Raw genomic sequence first — 19,704 nt, 5'->3', positions numbered from 1 at the left:
GTGTGTGGACTTGTAGACAACATGAAGAGCAAGAGAGATGAGGGGAAGTAGGAAAGGGTGTGTGTGGCTGTGACTATCAGGAAGGGACCCTTCACTTCTGAATTTGCCACTGCACAACTGCTCTGTACTGAGGAGAGTGAAAGAGGTGGACACTAATAAAAAGCATAGCATATTTCTAAAAGCAGATGGGTCAGAAAACTAATCTTGCACCAAAGGTCAATTTAAGAAGAGAGTTGTCTGCTATCTCATAAATAAATAAATAAATAGAATTGCCAAGTCCCATCAGGTTGCCACTCTTGAGTCTATAGTTTCTGGGCTCTGCTGGGTGGGCCAGTGAATGGGCAGACAGCTCCCTCCCTGCGATCTGCTACTCCCCCACCATAATGAGGGGCCCTTCAGGGGCCCATGTGGGCTGTGGGGCCCTTGGCTAGAGCCCCACCTGGCCACCCTTTGGAGCTGGCCCTGAGCATAGCCATTGTGACTAGTAGCCATTGGTAGCCTTATCCTCCACAGTAGTGTAGTGGCAAATTAAGAAGTGCAGGGTCCCTTCATGATAGTCACAGCCATGCCCTCTCCCTCTTCTTTTGCTGCTGGGTTGAGAATGGGGTCCTTGTGAATGCCTTCTCCCACAATCAACAGACATCCCTAGGAGCCAATAAACATGAAAGGGGGAGAGTGTTAGCTACTGAAAAGAGTCTTCTCAGTGGTCAACTCACCTCCTTTCACTCTGGCTCCAATTTGCAAGAAAGGGCAAGGGAGCATGTTAGTAGATTCTTCTCAGTGGTGAAATACTCCCCTTTCATGCTGATTGGCTCATATGATGCTGGAGACATAGGGACCCTACTCCTAAAAAAGTAAGGGATCTAAGACTTCCTGAGACCCTGGACAACTACACCACTATCCTCCATGAATTTGTCTAATCTTTAAAGCCATCCACCTTTTGTGGTAGCTACTCCCAGCTAGGGTGACAGGGTAAAAAGATGGGGCTCCCACACCTTTAATAGTTATATAAAAGAGAATCACAGCAGGTGTAGCGTCCATGACAAGCCACACCTGCTGAGATTATCTCTTCTACACAACCATTAAAGGTGCAACCTGCAGGGACCTGTCTGCCTTCCTCTGTGCGTCGACACCTTACTTCTATCTAAATGTGCCTAAGTTATGAAACTGAGTGACTTTCCCCAGACGATCCGTGTGGAGGTTCTGATTTTTAAAGCAAAGCCTTGCACGCAAGTCCTCAAGACTACAGTTCCCAGAGTTCCTCGGGCCAGCAGCCCCTTACCCTGCTCGCCCTCCTCCTCTCCGACGGGATAGAAAAGCTGGGCTGGACCAGACCCGCCCCTGTTTGACACATGACGACTTTTCCCTAGGCGGCCGTGGGCTTCGTGTCATATGACACATCTAAGATGGCGTCGGCCAGGCTGCAGGTTGCTTTGCTGCTCCACCTGCTGAGCGGATTTTGCGGACTGAGCTCGGGGAGCCCTGCAGGGCCGGTGCCGCTGGTCATCTGGCATGGGATGGGTGAGTAGGAACAAGAATAGGTCTTAATTGCTTTTTTTTTTTATCTCGTGTGTGTTTGATTTTTAAAAAAATGTTCAACCGGTTTTTTATTCTCGCAACGATTCTGTGAATAGGATGAGCAGAAAGGGAGCAACCAGGCTATGGTCCGAAGGCATATAAGGCCAGCACCCTGCAGGGTCAGGTGTGGTCAGTGCCTGGATGGGAGACCGCTTGGGAACCATATGTAAACCGCCTTGGGTTTCAGTCCTGAAAAGAAAGGCCGGGTATAAATGTAATAAATAAATAAACTAGACCAGCTTTAGGGCTGAATGCAGATTTGAACCCTGATTTAGGCCAGTGTTTTATCTCTGGGTGCCAGCGTAGTTGTAATAAAGCAGTCACAGAATAATAGCATGCATATAGCATGTAACGTGAAGTGCTTTAGTCAAAGGAATTCTTATAGCACAATTCTAACCACATCTGCTTAGATGCCTTATTGAATTAAATGGAATTTACTCGCGGGTATGTGGGGTAAGGATTGCGGCCTTAGTTGCTAACAGTCGTAGCACAAGAAGTGTGGGTTTGTTGGTAAGTTAATTATCATGTTGCTAACTGGCAATAAGTTTACTCAGATTGCAACTGTATATGTGCTTATCTGGGAATACGCCCCACTGAACTCCATGGAATTTATTTCTGAGAAGACCTGCATTGGATTGCACTGTCAACTACTTTTGTCACTCAAAACATTGGTGCACAGGATGTGACAAAGCAAGTGGGATTGACTTGTTAAACTGTGGGACATGAACGTGGATTCAGCTATGAACACGCTTCTTCAAAATGCTACTCTGCTTCGGTTACCTTGCAGCAGTGTTCTGGTTAAATGAGAGAACTCCATGGCTTTCATCTTTCATTTTCAGAAGGAAGATGAGATGCAAATGTGGTAAATAGCTGATAGTCCTGCAGCTTTAGTTTCTCATCTGTAAAATCAGACGCTTGTAGTATTGTGAGAACAAAAGTAGCACAGTTTCACTGTGACTGTGAAACTAAAAAAATAACTTCCTTCCAAGTCACTCTCTTCTGTTGTATGTCACTGAGCAGCCTAAGGGACTGTCGGTCCTGGTATCTAAACCAGCAGACTGTTGGAGACTCTGGTATCTAGACCAGAGGGTCAACTTTTCCTTGTAGCCCATTCATCATTCTGTACCGCCTTTTCCTTACTGGGTGTTAGCAATTAACTAATTGTCAGGTGATAATCGGTAGGTCTTATCAAGACCCATGCATACCATGCCAAATTGTGGCCTGCGTCAACCCTCATTAGATTCCTGGTTCATTTTGCTCAGCAGCAACGCAGTGAAACAGGGAGGAAAACACAATTCATGATGCAAAACCACAAACCCAAAACATATAACTGAAACAAATACACTGGTTTGTTGATGTACAAAACTTAATGGTATTATAGGACTGACAAACAAACATACATAATACTTTAAGTTGCTGTAGTTTCAAATAACGTAGACAATATCTTAAAGCAATGTGCTATATATATGCATTAACTCTTTAATGATGAATGATGAGATGAGTTGACAATAAACAATAAATCAGCAGGAAACTGATCCAACTGTTCACCAAGCAAAGTTCTCCTTAGAGTGGCTTTCCTTTAGTGAGGACTTTGCTGGAAGGTAGTGACAGTTTTTTTAGCACTTTTTGGTGTGCAGTGTTTTGCTTGATTGGCGTGAATGATGTAAGCATACTTTGATTGAAGGGAGGTTGCATACAGCCTGTGCCCTACTGCTTCCATACCATAAAAAACACTCATGTTCACAAATGAAGCTTGATTTTGCAAGTATGGATAGTGCAAATGGAGGTGACTTTATAAATAATAGTGATAATGTATTAACCGCCTCATTGCCAGTATCCTGCCAACAATGATCTTTTCAAGACAATGGGGCTGAATGTGGTTTCCTTTTCTTCATTTTAGTTGGAGCATGCTGTAGTGGCTGGGGGCAATTGCCCCCCTAAAATGAGGCCTTCAGCAAGACTTTGCAATTTTGTGAACTATTTTCTTCGATTCTCAGCTGAGTATTCATCCTCTCTTGTGCTTGTGTGCACATCCCCTATTCTCCCCCCACCCCCAAATGTAAAACATACATAAAAAACAAGGAAGCGTTCTTATATCCGCAGTAACAAAGCTCCATTGTATGAACAGAGGCTCTCTTGAGTGCAGGATCAAAGGTAGAAGAAGTCTTTTTAGAAAGAGCTATGGTTGGAATCCTCCACCCCCAAATCTCCCTAGTTTTATCTGCTGGCTTTAGTTTAAAATAAATACAGGTAGCAAGAAATCTGGCGAGGCTTGTTCAAAGGTGGCCAGGTGTCTTCCTAACCTTTATGCTCTAATTGCTTAATTGGATTATACAAGGGGATTGTTGAATTGTTGGAGTGGAATGGAGCTGGGCATCCAAAGTTCATCTAAAGCAAGGGAAGCCTTTTCTAAGTCATGTCAATACAGGGGTGGGGAACCTAAGGCCCTGGGGCCAAATATGGCCCTCCAGGCCTCTCTATATGGTGCTTGGTCCTCACACCCCCTCCCAAGGCAATGCCCCTCACTGGTCTTGCCGCACACCCTCTTTAAGTGTTTATGCCTGGGTGGAATGTGTCCTTGAGCTCTGATAATGTCCCTTGCTTGCCTGGATGGAGAGGGATGTGTGAGTGTGTGTAGAAACTAGCCTACTGCACAAAGGCAACATTGACATTAATTGCTCTGCTCACTTTTGCCTGTGGCCCTGCCCACCACTGACACATCGCTCTACGGAAAGTTGTTCAAAAGGGAATGTAGCTCTCTGGCTGAAAAAGATCCCCTACACCTTCATTGGATCATGTTGCACCAATTCTTAAAGAACTGCAATGGCTGTCTGTTACGGGCCCAGTTCAAGGTGTTGATGTTGGTATATAAAACCCTTACTGAGCTGCAACCCAGATACGTAACAGAGCATTTCTCCCAAGATCTGCCAGCCTGTCCCTTGAGATCTGCAGGGTTGGCTCTGCTCATGGCCCCACCAAGGCTCACTGTGAAGTGATAGTGGAGCAGGGCCTTCTCTGTGGTAGCACCCAAGCTATAGAACTCTTGTGCAGCTGTCCCCTTAATTGACTGTCTTCTGGTGTCATTTGAAGACGCATCTTTACCTTCAGGTATCTGGGTGATAGTGGGGAGCTAATCCCAGTGATGGTTGCCTCCTGCTCCATTGCAACGTAGTGTCATGTTTTATTAAGTATACTGTGGCTTTTGAGCTTTTATAATTCTGACCTTTTTTTTTTTTTTTTTTTCAATAATTTTTATTCAGATTTTCATAAAACATACAAGACAAAATCATAAAACATTCAAAGACAAAAAACAAAATCAAAAATAGTTAAACAAAAAGAAAAAAAGAAAAAAAAAACAAAAATAAGAAATAAAGAGTAAAATATTGACTTCCCATTTGTCAAAGATCAAATCAGTTATAAGTCTATAATATATAACAATCCTGTCTCTTAAGTCATATTATAAAATCACTTTCCTCCAGTAGTTATCTTACTTAATCATCAAATCTCATAAACATTACTTTATTCTTTCCACAAAAAGTCAAAGAGAGGTTTCAATTCTTTAAGAAATATATCTATCAATTTTTTTTTCCAGATAAGCATATCGATTAATCCATCTCATTACTAATTAAGATAATCTTGTTGTCATAACCATAGTCAAAATAAACATTTCAATTAATCCATCACATCAGAATCTGTTAGGTTCAGTAATTTCAGTAGCCATTGTTCTATTATCCCTATTAATTCCATTTTCCATCTTCCATCTTCAGTAGTCTTGTTAAGTCCAGTAATTTCAGTATCCAATCTTCCATTATCAGTATTCCATAATAATCTTGCTGTCAAAGCCATAGTCATATAGTAAGAGTCTGATGGGAATTACCTCTATCCCAAATATTTTCTTGCCATCCATTCTGAATAGGTTGCTGAAATACTGCTGTAAAATCATATCTCTGTTCTTTTTTTCAAAATACACTGGGTCATCTCTTGAAAGTTTTTCCATTGTCACATGGCTGCAGTTAATTCCATAGATTTTCTCTATATTGGGCTCCATCACATCATTCCAGTCCAGAAGATTATCCATGCCATTGATAACTTTATCTCTAGAATCTTCATTAATTTCTTCAGAGATAACATTGAGTTCCAAACAATAGATTTTATTTCTAAAGTCCATAGACTCCAAATCTTGTTCCTGTTCCACGTTTGTTCCAATCTCCGGGATCTCCTCTCTCACAGGGACCCCTGTTCCAGTCTCCAGGGTCTCCTCTCTCACAGGGACCCCTGTTCCAGTCTCCAGGGTCTCCTCTCTCACAAGGACCCCTATGTCTTTAATCTCCTGTGTCTCCAAACAATAAATTTTGTTTCTAAAGTCCATAGACTCCAAATCTTTTTCCTGTTCCACGTTTGTTCCAATCTCCGGGGTCTCCTCTCTCACAGGGACCCCTTCCAGGGTCACCTCTCTCACAGGGACCCCTATATCTTTAATCTCCTGCTTCATTTTACTCAATTCAATTTTCAGCTCCTTACAACCCTGTCGCAGGTTTTGTTTCGTTATCTCAATCTCATCCATTATTTTCTGAAACATAGTTATTTCCAGCTTCTCAGCCACTTTCTTAATTGCCATTTTAAAAGAAAAATATAGGAAAACCACTTCTTATTTCAGCAACAATTGGGTTAATACTCCAAACTTGGTGACATCACAGTATAAACAGAGCAGACAGCCTTATCTCTCCATGCTAAAGTAAACAAAATGCAGTTCCCAGGATCGAAACAATTAATGGCGGTCGTCAGAAAACAGATTCGTCAAAATAAAATAGACCAAAAAGAGAGTAGTCTCAGACAATATAATATTCTTCAAAATAAAAATCTGGAATAGAAATCCCTCTTCTGTGTATATCTTTAGAATGCAAATCCAGGACAGCTTTTTGCAACAAAAACAGAGATAAGCTATTAATTAGTGAGTAGCAGAGAGAAGTTATGGCTCCCCAGTGAGATGTCAAAAACCGATCAATCTGGCAAATCTCTTTTAAACAGCAACAATTTAAGTCAAGTAAAAGAAAAATATAGAAAGAAGGGTGCTTGCCTGTTAGTGCGTTCTCTCTTAGAAGATAAGATGAACGTTCGCTTTTCCAGATAGAGCTTGTTGTTAAAAATCCGTCCCACCTTCGTCGGCTGGACCTCGTCCCATAAATTAATGAGATCTGGTCGTCCCAACAAAAATAGGCTTTGAGGTTAATCTCTTCGTTTCTCCCTACCCGGGAGAAGTTTAATCAGTCAAAAAAAGAAAAAATCTGACTGATATATCTGAATAAGCTTCTTTTGAGGCAGGAGCCCGTCTCAAAAGCAGGCACAGGCTAAGTCACCCTTCCCGGAAGTCTATAATTCTGACCTTTTGTATTTCACATGAATCTTTTGGAAACCATCCTGTGGTTTGAAGGGCAGCGTAAAAGTGAAAATAACAATAACATTTTATTAAGATAGAAGACTTGGGGGACAGCACGTATATTCATAGTGTGTGTGTGTGTATTCACTTGCAGTTGATTCAGCTAGAATAAGGCTGCCCGCACACCATACATTTAAAGCACATTTCACACACACCCAAGAACCTGTAAGGAACTGTAGTTTGTTAAGACTGCTGGGAATTGTAGCTCTCTGAAGGGTAAGCTATAGTTCCCAAGATTCTTTTTCGGGTGGTGGTGGCAGATGTGCTTTAAATAAATGGTATGTACACAACCTAAGATGGTGAGAATAGCCAGTTCATGCTGCTCCTTAAGACTAGATTGATTCTCTTCCCTGTCCTAGTAGTATTGAGAAACTGTGAACAGAAATCATCCTGAAATGGCTACGAAAGATATCTTGGAATAGGGATTAACAAATCAAGGCCCCAGAGCCAAATCCAGCCCTGAACCCCAGTTCCCAGCCCCAAAAGTCAAAGGAGCTTTTAGAGGTAATGAGGGGCTGTGGTTTAGAGGAATGGCAGTAGTCCAGTTTTGGCAGTAGGGGTGGAGTCTTGTCTTTGCCCTTCCTCCCTTCAAACCAGTGGGTGATTCCAGGACAGGGATGGGGAATCTGTGGCTCTTCTGATATTGGTGGACTGCAGCTCCCATCTTTCTTAACTACTGATCATGCTGGCTGGGGTTGATGGGACTTGGAGTCCATCAACCGCTGGAGGGCCACAGCTTCCTCACCCCTGCCCTAGGATCATCTCTCTTTCCCAGGGTGAAGAGTTGGAGGAACTGTCTCCAGACTAAGGCTGCATTCACACTGTACATTTATTCCATTGTTATTCCACTTCAAACAGTTTGGGCTTCTCCCAAAGTATGCTGGGAACGGTAGTTTGCGAAGGATGCAGAGAGTTGTTAGGAGACCTCTGGGAAGAGGTGCCAACTGTTAAACCACTGTGGCCATTTGAGCTCTGTCAGGGGAACAGGAGTCTCCTAATAACACTCAGCACCCTTCACAAACTACACTTCCCAGCATTCTTTTGGCGAAGCCATGAGTTTTTAAAGTGGAATAAATGTCTGGTGTGGATGTGGGTGCATTCACTGTGTACGTTTATTCCACTATTATTCCACTTTAAACTGTCATGGCTTCCCCCAAAGTATGCTGGGAACTATAGTTTGCAAAGGATGCTGAGAGTTGTTAGAAGACCCCTGTCCCCCTCATAGAGCTACAATCCCACAGTTCCCTGGGAAGAGGGATTGATTGTTAAATCACTCAGGGAATTGTAGCTCTGTAAGGAGAACAGGGCATCTCCTAACAACTCTCAGCACCCTTTACAAACTAGACTCCCCAGCGTTCTTTGGGGGAAGCCATGAGTGTTTAAAGTGGAATAAAGGTCTGGTGTGGATGTGGCCTAGGACCACTCCTCCAGCTACAGTTATAAGAGAGCATTTGTGTGTCTTGGAAGACCAGAGGCTCTAGGCTTCCATGACTATTGTTGGTGATTTCAGTCTTAATGAAACACTGCTTTATATTTTGGCTAAATCTGTGTGAATGGTTAGCTTAAAAAAAAAAAAGTCCAGGGCACCTGCCTTCCTGTCTTACGGCTCTTATTCACTCCAAATGACTGTGTAGGAGGTTAAGCCCATTTGTTACTGTGTGTGAGGTTTGAAATGTGAATGTTCCCTCCCTTCCCTAAAGCATATTTTGGTTTTGTTTGGGGATCTTCCTCTAAGAATGCTTCATAGGTTGTTTTTATCCAATAGTGTGATAGGGAAACATACTTTACTTGTTCAGCCTGGGATGGAGCATAGAGTAGGAAGCTGATGGTGCAGCTGTTCAGGCTGTTAAGAAATCTTTCCTGGGGCAGACGATCCATACAGTTCTCTCCCTCTTCCCAATCCTCCTTCAGTTTCCAGCTGATCCTGTTTCTTCCCCAGGGGCTCTTTTGGAGTCCCAGGTCAGCCCAGCCTAGCTTTCTTTACATGGTCATAGTCCCCTTGTAAAATACAACTGGAGCAACAGACCTCTAAGGACACGGAATGTCACATACAGCATGAAGATTCATATCTGTCCAGAGCTCACTCTGAGATTATCTGAGCTCTTATTTGATTGCCAAATTCTTTCTCTCTAATTTTATTATGAAGGAAAAAACAAGCACATAGAATTGTCTCCAGCTAAGCCCTACTCAGAGTAGACCCATCAAAATGAATGGGCCTATGTTATGTCAGTGGGTCTACTCTGAGTAGGATTAACACTGAATACAACCTATACTGTCTGAGTTCAAATGAGAAAAATGTAATGGAACAGGGCTGGGCATGAAAAGCTCATCTAAAGCAAGGAAAGCCTATCTTAATTCGTGTTAATTCAATTTGCCTAAGGCTTTGGGACCAAACGTGGCCCTCCAGGCCTCCCTATCTGGCCCCTGGGACTCTTCCCAGCCTATATCCCTCCGCAGCCATACCTCTTACTGGCCCTGCTTTGCACTCTCCTTTATAAGAAGGGGTGCTACCCTTCTAGTATATATTTGTCTCCTCTCTTCATACATAATGGTAACATAGCACCCACTGATGAACCAGGTTAGGAATCCCTGTTTCCTCTATGTTTCAGCTCTGTGGTTGTGGGTAGGGAATAGTGATTTCTATCTATGAGGATCTCCTTTCTCTGCTGGGACTCTCTGCGGCAAACAATCTAAATTCATGTCATGAGCTTACATTTAAGAAAGTTGCAAGAATCTGGGCTTTGTCCCAAACTGCAGTCTTCATGCAAAATTCTTTGCAGGTTTCCTGTGTGTTATGATACTGTAGCCTTGTTCTCCCCTCCCAAAAAAACCCTCTTTGGGTAGGGCTTTGGCTTACAGTAGTTCAGCTAAGTGCCCTTAGAACATTTCTGTCTCATAACCACTGAAGAACCAGTTTGGTCTGGAAACCAGAAGTCTCTTGCTGCATCGTAGTATTACAAAGATTATATCACACGTAACAGCCAAATCATAGTCCAGCTGTTTGGAGCATACCTTGGGCTCTGTACACTCCATCGTTTCCCCTTCCTTCCCTTGTGTGCTTAGATTCCCTCCCTTCTTTCCTGGCTGAGACAAACCATAGTTTGCTGTTAGTCTATACCAGGGAATCAATATAAAAACTAGTTTGCCTCTAAACCAGAATTGGAAACCCAGATCAAATAATGGTTTCTATCAGTTATTCACTTGCAACGTTATTGTATGTAGCCAAAGGCCATACAAATTTCAGTAAAATCAAGGTTATATAAAAGACAACCAAAATACAAGATATCGGTATTAAAGTATGAGTTAAATGTCATTAAATGAGATATGAGAATTGTGTTTAAATCATAGGACCATATTGCTACAGTACTGAGACTTAGCAAAGAGTGACTTAGATTTATATATTGGAGGTTTTTTTTTAATGAAGCGAGAGTAGAAAACCATGGTTTGAATTACTCAGATGTAATGGCAAACTGTGGTTGGTCCAAGCCAAGAATTCATGAATGGAATCAGAGTGTGGAGTAGGAAAGATGGAGTTTATGTATCTGAGCATTATCCCAACATCCCAATTCTGTATGAACTGGTCCACCCTTTTTTCTTTTTCTGCATGACATCATTGTGACATATGCATGGAACTGAGGGACAAATTTATTTTTGTTGATTAACTTGCTATTTACCTTAAGTGTTGTTCGGTAATCTCAGGATATCTATATGGAGGTTTTTGTAAAAACACTTTTCAATGTAATCAATTAGGGTTTCAAGAAAGGTAACTGATCAACTAAAAATTCTCTAAATAGTTGACTTCCCTAGTTACCTACCAGTGTAAGATGGGAACTGACTATGGGGCTTCCTTGCAGCCCTTTGAGTAACACATGAACTGGATCTACATCTATTATAATTTGCCGTAGTATGATATTTTTTCCAGTCTATGGAAGAATACTAGTGCTACTGTCTGGCTGTTCAAGCGATGCTGATTTTCTGATTTCAGATCTTCCCCCTCCCCTGCTTTTTTTTTCATCATAGGAGATAGCTGCTGCAATCCAGTGAGCATGGGTTACATTAAAAAAATTGTAGAGAAGAAGATCCCAGGAATTTACGTCCTGTCTCTGAAGATTGGCAGCAATTTAATTGAGGTGGTGTTACTTGTATGATGCATTTTCTCATTGCGCAGTGTGGTTAAAATGGTGTTCCTCAACATTTGTTAAACGGAGTCCCACCTCCCTTCCAAACAACAGTGTGTAGAACACTGTTGCTGCATGCAAGGACCTGTGGATTGGGGTACTCAGTCTTGACACCCACACTGGCATCAGAGGAAGAACAGGATGGGGCCTTTTTAACTTCCTCCTAAAAGTGTTCACAGGGAAATATCTGCAAAGTAGCAACTGGAATGATGGGACTGTGAGGAGTAATCCCACAAATCAAGCGATGATAAAATGAGGATCGTTGGGGGGTGGAATTCATGCCACTCATATTTTTGCTGGTTCAGGAGAAAGGCTAGGAGACAGCCTGTTGATGAATAGGGCCCTTGTTCTTTTTAAAACACAATGAACTTGTTCATGGGTTTTGAGGCAGGGTGGTGGTAGCAGGGAGAGAACAGTATTAATGTACTTCTTTAAAACAAAAAGCAATGGGTTTGAGTTTGGCTCACTCCATAATCCAATGAAGTCACCCTGAACTAGGGCATTACCAAAGCTCCGGCAGTAATTGGATTTAGATGCAGAGTTGCTTTGATGGCATCTGACTAGGCTTCCTTTAAGCTCTGTCTGTGCATCAGCTGTGATCTTTAAGTGGATTTGGTCCTTGTCATGAACTACTGCCAGTTCTCACCAGGACTCAATTCCCAGGGCAATTGATCCTGGCTAGGCACAACCCGTGCCTCCCTTACCAGGGCTGAGTAAACCAACAACAACCACCCTGCAAGGTAGGTAGACAGCTGCCTGCTTACAATATATTCAAAACATTCACAACTTTTGTTTATACGGTCACAGATCCAATAAACATGAATAAGCATTTTGAGGGGCACAGGTTCCCCATCCCTGGGCTAGCAACTTGCTTTCAAAGAAAGAAGGGAGGCTGGGCTCTTCCTGGGGGCAAGGGCTGGCCCCCTCCCCCTCACGGTATGGGTCTGTGAAGAGCAATACTTTGACAAGCATGGTGCGCTGGGTTCCTGCCGTTCTACAAGCTCTCCATTCTCCTCAGGACATGGAGAACAGTTTCTTCATGAACGTGAACGACCAGGTGAAACTCGTGTGTGACGGACTCGCAAAGGACCCCAAACTGCGAGGCGGCTACAACGCGATGGGCTTCTCACAGGGAGGGCAGTTCCTGTAAGTGTCTCGAGTGCAGAATGACGGGAGGGCTTTCTGGGTTGAAGGGGGTATGTTTGGGGAGGGACGAGGGTGCGATGGTAGACCACGTGCTTTGCATTCAGAAGGCCCCAGATTAAATCCCTGGCATCTCCAGTTAAAAGGATCGCAGGTGGCTGGTTGCAGGAACGAGCCCCTGGAGGGCTGCTGTCAGTCAGAGTAGATAATACCAGGCTCGATGGACAAACAGCCTGGTGTAAGGCAGCCCCCTGACTTGGTTGCAGTAGAATGGTAGAGTACAACCTCCTCAAGCACGGGACCCCTGGTGGCCTAGGAAGTGGCTTTATAGCAAGGCCAGCGCTTGGCCTCTCAAGTTCAGGATTCTTGACACCAAAGATGGGGAACCTGCAGCCCTCCCGGTGATGATGGGCTGCATCTTCCGTTGCTTTAGTCGCTGGCCAGGCTGGCAGGAGCTGATGGGAGATGAAGTCCAACAACATTTGGAAGGGTTTACTGGTTCTCCATCCCTGATATGAAAGAATGCCAATAAGATGTATAACAATATCCAATAAATAGATTGAACTCTATTTCAAAGCCTACGGCCATACTACAAACGCGCCTGATCTCGGAAGCTAAGTAGGGTCAGGGCTGGATAGTACTCGGATGGGAGACCGCCTGGGAATACCAGGTGCCATAGGCTTAGAGGAAGGCAATGGTAAACCGCCTCTGAATACCTCTGACCATGAAAAGCATATACTGTATTTACGTATATAAAGATTCATAAGGTCGCCATAAGTCAGAATCGACTGGAGGGCATATAACGACAACAAAATATTCAAAACCATTGTTAAATATCATGCAAAAAAGCTGGACAAAGAAGAATTGGGGAAGGGCTATAGCTCAGTGGTAGGGCATCTGTTTGCATGCAGAAGGCCCCAGGTTCAATCCTCTGTGGCATCGCCAGGTAGGGCTGGGGAAAGACTCCTGCCTGAAACCCTGGAGAGCTGCTGCCTGTTGGTGTAGACTGTGCTGAGCTAGATGGAGCAATGGTCTGGCTCTGTATAAGGGAGATTTTGATATAATCACACCTGTGGTGAGTGCCTTGGTGCACGAGAACTGTTCTTTCAACATGCCTTTTGCCTTTTGAGGATGGTGATTAATCAGTTTCTTTCTCACTGCTCCAAGGAGGGCCGTGGTGCAAAGATGTCCATCTCCCCCTATGTTCAATCTGATTTCAGTGGGAGGCCAGCACCAAGGTAAATCCAACTGCGTCATTGTCTTCTGTTTTTGAGATAGTAAGAATGCAGATTTAGGTGGGCAAGTTGTGGTGGCAATTGGTATAGCCTCCTCTTAAAAGACAGGCACCATCTTTTTGCCGCCTATTGAAGACCTTCCTCTTTCAAGAAGCCTTTTGCGTAGAGACCTTATCCCAGTGTGCTTCTGTGCTGGAATTGCTTTTTAAGACGTTTTTAAAGTTGCTTTTTTAAAAAAAGGTGTTTTTAAGATGCTTTTTAAGATTTTTTATTTTTAAGTTTTTTAAAGTGCTTTTAGTGTTTTTGTTTGCAGCCCTGGACTCCTTCAGGGAGGAAGGGTGGGATATAAATTTAATGACTAAAAAATAAGTTATGTCATAACAGCAGGGTGGATTTTAAATGTTGGTGACCACAAGTCTCCCTTTCAAATTTTAACAATATGGCCATGAGTCACACAGGCCCCTCTGTTGGAGGCAGTATTTCTCTGAATACAGTTGCTAGGAATCAGGAATGGGGAGAGCGCTGTTGTGCTCAGATCCTGCTTGTGGGCTTCTCATAGGCATCAGGGTGGCCACTGTGAGTAGAGGATGCTGGACTAGATGGGCCATTGGCCTGACCCAGCAGGTCTCTTATATGAACCTGCCTGCTTATTGAGATCTTCAATAGAGGCCCTGCTGTGGGAGCTATCAGGAATGGGGGTCTTCTCAGTGGTGGCACCTAGGGTGGGCAGTGCTCCTACTATCCCAAGGCACATTTGCCAGGCAGCATCATTTAGGCTCTGGCTGCAAATTTGTTGGATGTTTCACTATGCTGGACTGGATGGGGAACGGTCATAGCTCAGTGGTAGAGTATTCGCTTTGCATGCAGAAAGGCCCAGGTTCAATTCCTAGTATCTCCAGGTAGGGCTAGGAGAGACTTGTGCCTGAAATCCTGGGGAGCTGCTGCCAGTCAGTATAGACAGTGCTGACCTAGATGGACCAATGGTCTGACTCAATATAAGGCAGCTTTTCTGTTCCAATGGGCCACTTGGCTGATCCAACAGGCTCTTATGTTCTTCCTCTGGATAAGGGGTAAGGATTGCCCCCAGCATCAGGGAAGCTGAACAAAAAGAAAGATGGTTTGTCCTTCACTCTTTCAAGCCACTGATGTGTGAAATAACTTGCACAAGCCAGTGCCTGTTGGTGGGGTATTAAAACACCCTGTGGGCTTACTTGGGAGGCTGGTGTTGTGTTCTGATCCTGAATGCCTGCAAATGGGTATCTTGCTGTCACAGGGGTGTATGGCTTCCCACGCTGTCCCGGAGAGAGCTCTCGCGTCTGTGACTGGATCCGGAAGATGCTAGATCTAGGGGCGTACACCGATGTGGTCCAGAACCGGTGAGTTCAGTTTGGCAGGAGGCAAATGTTACAGAGGTGTGGGCATGGACATGGGGGATGAGGCTCAAGAGCTTGCTCTGCCTTGCATCTGAATTCCCAGTTCTCCCTCTGCTATAGCCTGGTCCAAGCCCAGTACTGGCATGACCCACTGGATGAAGATGAGTATCGGAAGGGCAGTCTTTTCCTGGCTGATATCAATCAAGAGCGAGTAAGTATAATAGGTTTGGGTCTGGCCAGTCTGTGGATGTGAGGCTGCTCGTCCGTTGCTCTAATCAAATCCAAAACATCCCCCATAAACTATAGGATGTTTTTCATGAAATTGTGTGGATCTGGAAGGCCTTAAGAAGAAAACTACCCACAAGCTAGCCAAAAAAAAAAACCCAGAAAACATGCAAAACCTATTCAGATGTTTGGAAATATAGGTAGAGCCTGGTCCCAGCCATGTCCATTGACACATGATGAAGCAGTCTTGCTGACTTCAGCAGACCTGGGTCTGGTCAAGTACCTGGAGAGAATGCCTGGGAACCACACGGACACTTCCTTGCAAGAAAGGTGGACTATTCAGTGCAACAATCGCTGTTGTTAACGTTTAACTTCCTTTGCTTTTTATTGTGAGCTTTGTTTTTAAGATTGAGGTATTACATATACTATTAATTAATGACCAGATAATACATTTGCATAATAATACAGCTAGGGCACAGAATTTGGCTTGCTTGGGTCAGGATTTGAACTGAATTTTCAGTAGCGCCATCGTCAGCCCAGCCCTGGAGCAAGATTCCAAAGTGGCTTGGATTCTCTTGAATCCTCTTCGTTCTGGCCTTGTCTTGCTGTCTGTCTCCCATCCCCTTAACTTTTCTTTCCAGGGCATCAATGAGACTTACAAGAAAAACCTGATGTCTTTGAAAAAAATTGTGATGGTGAAGTTCCTCAATGATACCATGGTGGACCCTCCTGCATCTGAGGTGAGCAGCGTGAGTGCGTGGCTGCATGTGTGCGTATACATGTGTGAAAAATGCATGCTGAATCTATTGGAGTGTGAGGGTTGATCTTTCAACCGGAAGGAAGAGGTTATTGCATCCTTCTTGGCTTCCTGTTCATGGATACTATATCACATGTTGAGAAACCTCATCTTTTTTGGGGGAGTAGGGGTGGAATAGTGACTATGCATGCCCCAACTGATTGATTGAATTTATAAGCCTGCAGCTTCCCATATCCCAAGGTGGGTTATGTACATCATAAAAAAAATAAAATATTCCCACCATCAAAAATATATAATTATATATTAGTATGAAGTTTGAGTATTATACAAGTTACCACTGGCAGTTGTTGACCCCGATGGGACATCTTATTTCAGTTCCTGATAACATGAATATGATTTGTATTGTGAAAATCTTTTGTCAGCTGCTTTGAGTCTCACAGGGCTATAAAGCTGGGATAGAAGCATTCTAAATAAATAAATGCATGAACGTGGGAACTGGTGACTGCAGCAGGGACTGACACCCTTCCCTCTTTCCTTAGTGGTTTGGTTACTACAAGAGCGGTCAGGCCAAAGAGACCATTCCCTTGCAAGAGACCTCACTGTACACAAAGGTAACTAATCCTGATTCATGTTTTTCCTATCAGGAATGTAAAACTGAACCTACACACCAGCTGTGTAACCTCCATCAATTGTTGCAACCATAAAATGTTGTTTTGTAACCAGAGTATCTCTTTTCTGCAGTTACAGTCAGTTAAAACAAAAATCCAAAGGACAGCATAAATATTGCTTTTCACAGGTGAGGAACCTGTGGCCCTCCAGATGCTGTTGGCCTTCAACTCCCAGTAGCCTGGCCAATGGTCAGAGATGATGTGGGTTGTAGTTCAACAATATCTGGAGGACACATGTTTGGTCACTGCTGTTTTACAAACATCGGCTTGTCAGAATTTGAAACACTGCCACCCCAACAGTTGTCAGGAGGATGTCAAATAAGTGTAGGCAAGTGTGATTGAGCCTGAGGCCATGGGGAAATCTTCCAAACCTGAAGAAGCACATGGCCTCTTGAGCATTGAGAGAGTGGGGTGCATGCTTTAAAATGCAATAAGCAAACATAAAGGTGTTCCCACCCTCCAAATACTTATATATATATATATTCATATATAACTTCAGTAGCTATAAGATATGCAAACAGAATCATTATCACCTCATATCAGGGCCTGGTTATAGCAATGTTATTAGTGCTGCACCCTTCTTGAATTGCCAAAAAGGCATCCCTGATTAATGGGGGCAACACGTTGGATGTTGTCCAACTTATTAATTGCATTTTTACTGCTTTTTATTTCTTATATTTAAAAAAACCAATGTAAGTAGTAAAAGACAATGCATGCAGTTTTTAAGGCAGGGATCCCACAGTGAGGCTTGCAGACCACTTGTGGTCCGCCAATTAAAGAGTTTGGGAATCCCTGCACTAGATCACAGGTTAATTGTAACTGGGTTTTAGCATTTTTTACAGAAACCTCCTCAGCGCCCTCAAATTAGGTTGGCCTAGGATTTGTTGAGAGAAAGCCATGGTAATCAAAGTGGTTTTAAGGCAGTTTGAGATTGTCCTGTAGATGTGGCTGTGAAGACATTTGCAGCTTGATCCTATCATGCTTCCTCAGAAGCAAGTCCCACTTGTCTGATCTACTTTTTTGCTAGAACCCCAAGATCTACCAGTCATCTGCAAAAGACATACAGTTAAAAGCAGCTGTTTTTTACTTATGAGTCTAGGATTTTTTTTTTGGTAGCAGTACTGAACTGATCTCATGATCCTCTCACAAAAAAGCCCACTCCTATTTAGCTTTTCTCCATTTCAGCAGTGTAATTTTGTTGTTGCTGCTACCAAATAATTATGAGTCAGACGTGTTTGCTGATCTACCCAGACATCTCAGTAGAGCCTGATCTATGACTTTCAGCCTATGGTTTTGCATGGTGATTTGTGGCTAAGAGGTACCTAACCCTTTGTTGTTCTGACATGTCTCTTTTTTCAGGATACTTTGGGACTGAAGGAAATGGACCAAGCTGGGAAACTGGTGTTCCTGGGGGCAGCAGGAGACCACCTCCACTTTTCTGAAGAGTGGTTCTACAAAAATATATTGCCATTCCTGCAGTGAAAATGATGAGGACAGAGGCTGAGCCGGCCTTGCCCAGTTGCTGGAGCCAACATTCATGGCATCTTTGCCTAGTTTGGCGTCTGTTCTTCGTAGCACTTGTGTGGAGGGGATAACATTCCTACTAACTTGCTAGGGCCTGCTTTCATTTAAAGATTATAACACCATTGAATGTAACTTAGCTAAAAATACACTCCCCACTTCTCCGCCCTCCCGTTATTCAATAGGCTCTTGCCTCTTTTCCCTACAGACTTTAAGAAGATGGCACTTTATGCAGTCAATCCCATTTGTTTTGATATGGCAAACTTGATGTAGGTTTTAATTACCTTTTTTTACCCCACCTCTCGTGATGTGTGCCAAAAAATCAACCTCAACTACATCAGAGGTGAGTAGTTTCTTTTTCCCCCTTCGGTTGCGTGTGAAACTACTGAGGATGCTAAACTTTACAGATCTCTCAGGGATGGGATATTTAATGCCTCTTGTTAGAACAAGAGACAAAAGAGGAAGGCTTCACAGAGCCTCAAGTGGCAGGTGTGCAATAGCTTAGGTTTCTCGCGCCAGACCTCAAGTCTGAAAGCAGGAAGTCGGTGCTACAACAGAGAAGCAAGTGTTAAAACATGCAGAGAAACTGAGCTTTGGGTATTAGGGCAGTATGTGTTACAGGTGGGGGGCAGTGATAGGAAATGGTGAACCAAGCTCTTTGTATTGTGTTACAAGCCATAGCACAGGAATATTTTTTCAACTTGACACACTCCAATAAAAGTGTTTAACCAAGATGATGTAGTTGGCAGAAGCATCACTACTCGGAAGAGATTGCACAGATCGCTCTTGCCTATTTACTTTACCTTTCCCTGAAGTCAATGGAGGGACTCCTCCGCATATCATTGGCCTCCAAACTCCCATCAAAACCAAGCCAACATAAGGGATGATGGGAGCTGTAGTCTAGCATTAGCCAGCAGGCTCCAGGCTCCTCACCTCTACAACAGACTTTCCATTAAGCAGGCTTCAGTACACACTTAGCTTGTCACACGGAGAAGCTGTTTTAAGTAGCATACCACAGGATCTGTCATTTGGTGAAGAAACCAAAGTATCTTCCATCCCTGCTCTGTAAGCAACAGAGGTCTAAAGGGCAGAGGCTGGATGAGCAAGCAACTGTTGCATCTCCTGGTCACATTCTATGCAAGGGGCTAGGGAAATCTGTGGCCCTCCAGATGTTGCTAGACTACAACTCCCATAAACCCACAGCATTAGCTATGCTAGCTGGGACTGAGGGAAGCTGGGAGTCCCAACAGTTAGAGGGGCAGATTTCTCACCCATTATATTGGTTTAGGCATGCCAGCATTCTTTCCCCCACTCAAGCTTTTAAATTCCAGAATCCATACTGAACAATGGAACTATTTCAAAACTAGAAATAACTTGTCCTCTACCAACCCAATCGCTTGATGAAATGAACTCAGCTGCTGAGGTTGGAGGCTGGCTCTGTCTGCCCCAAGAGATTTCACTGGCCTCTACAGTAATGGGGATTTCAACAGGTCCAGGAAGCATACAAGACAAGCTTCCATGAAAGGGCACTTACCCACCTTAAAGAAAATAGTAGGTGAAGCCACATCAGACACATAGGGAGAGTGTGG

At 43.6% G+C, this 19,704-nt stretch overlaps 2 protein-coding genes across 2 annotated transcripts in view; one reads left to right on the top strand and one right to left on the bottom strand.

The window, feature by feature from the left end:
• The window catches only part of RPL11 (ribosomal protein L11), a 145,236-nt gene that overhangs the window by 43,722 nt on the left and 81,810 nt on the right, over positions 1 to 19,704 (bottom strand). The window lies entirely within an intron of this gene.
• On the top strand, positions 1,157 to 18,847 carry PPT1 (palmitoyl-protein thioesterase 1). The gene is made up of 9 exons (XM_061598064.1): positions 1,157 to 1,521; positions 11,036 to 11,145; positions 12,212 to 12,339; positions 13,504 to 13,574; positions 14,845 to 14,947; positions 15,065 to 15,155; positions 15,811 to 15,909; positions 16,466 to 16,537; positions 17,954 to 18,847. The coding sequence occupies exons 1-9, from the start codon at positions 1,407 to 1,409 to the stop codon at positions 18,074 to 18,076; spliced, it is 912 nt and encodes a 303-aa protein (XP_061454048.1). The 5' UTR covers positions 1,157 to 1,406; the 3' UTR covers positions 18,077 to 18,847.

Source organism: Rhineura floridana, chromosome 15, assembly GCF_030035675.1.
Source record: "Rhineura floridana isolate rRhiFlo1 chromosome 15, rRhiFlo1.hap2, whole genome shotgun sequence".
NCBI classification, from domain to species: Eukaryota; Metazoa; Chordata; class Lepidosauria; order Squamata; family Rhineuridae; genus Rhineura; species Rhineura floridana.
The sequence above is the reverse complement of the archived record's forward strand: the minus strand, read 5'-3'. Positions and strand labels throughout refer to the sequence as shown.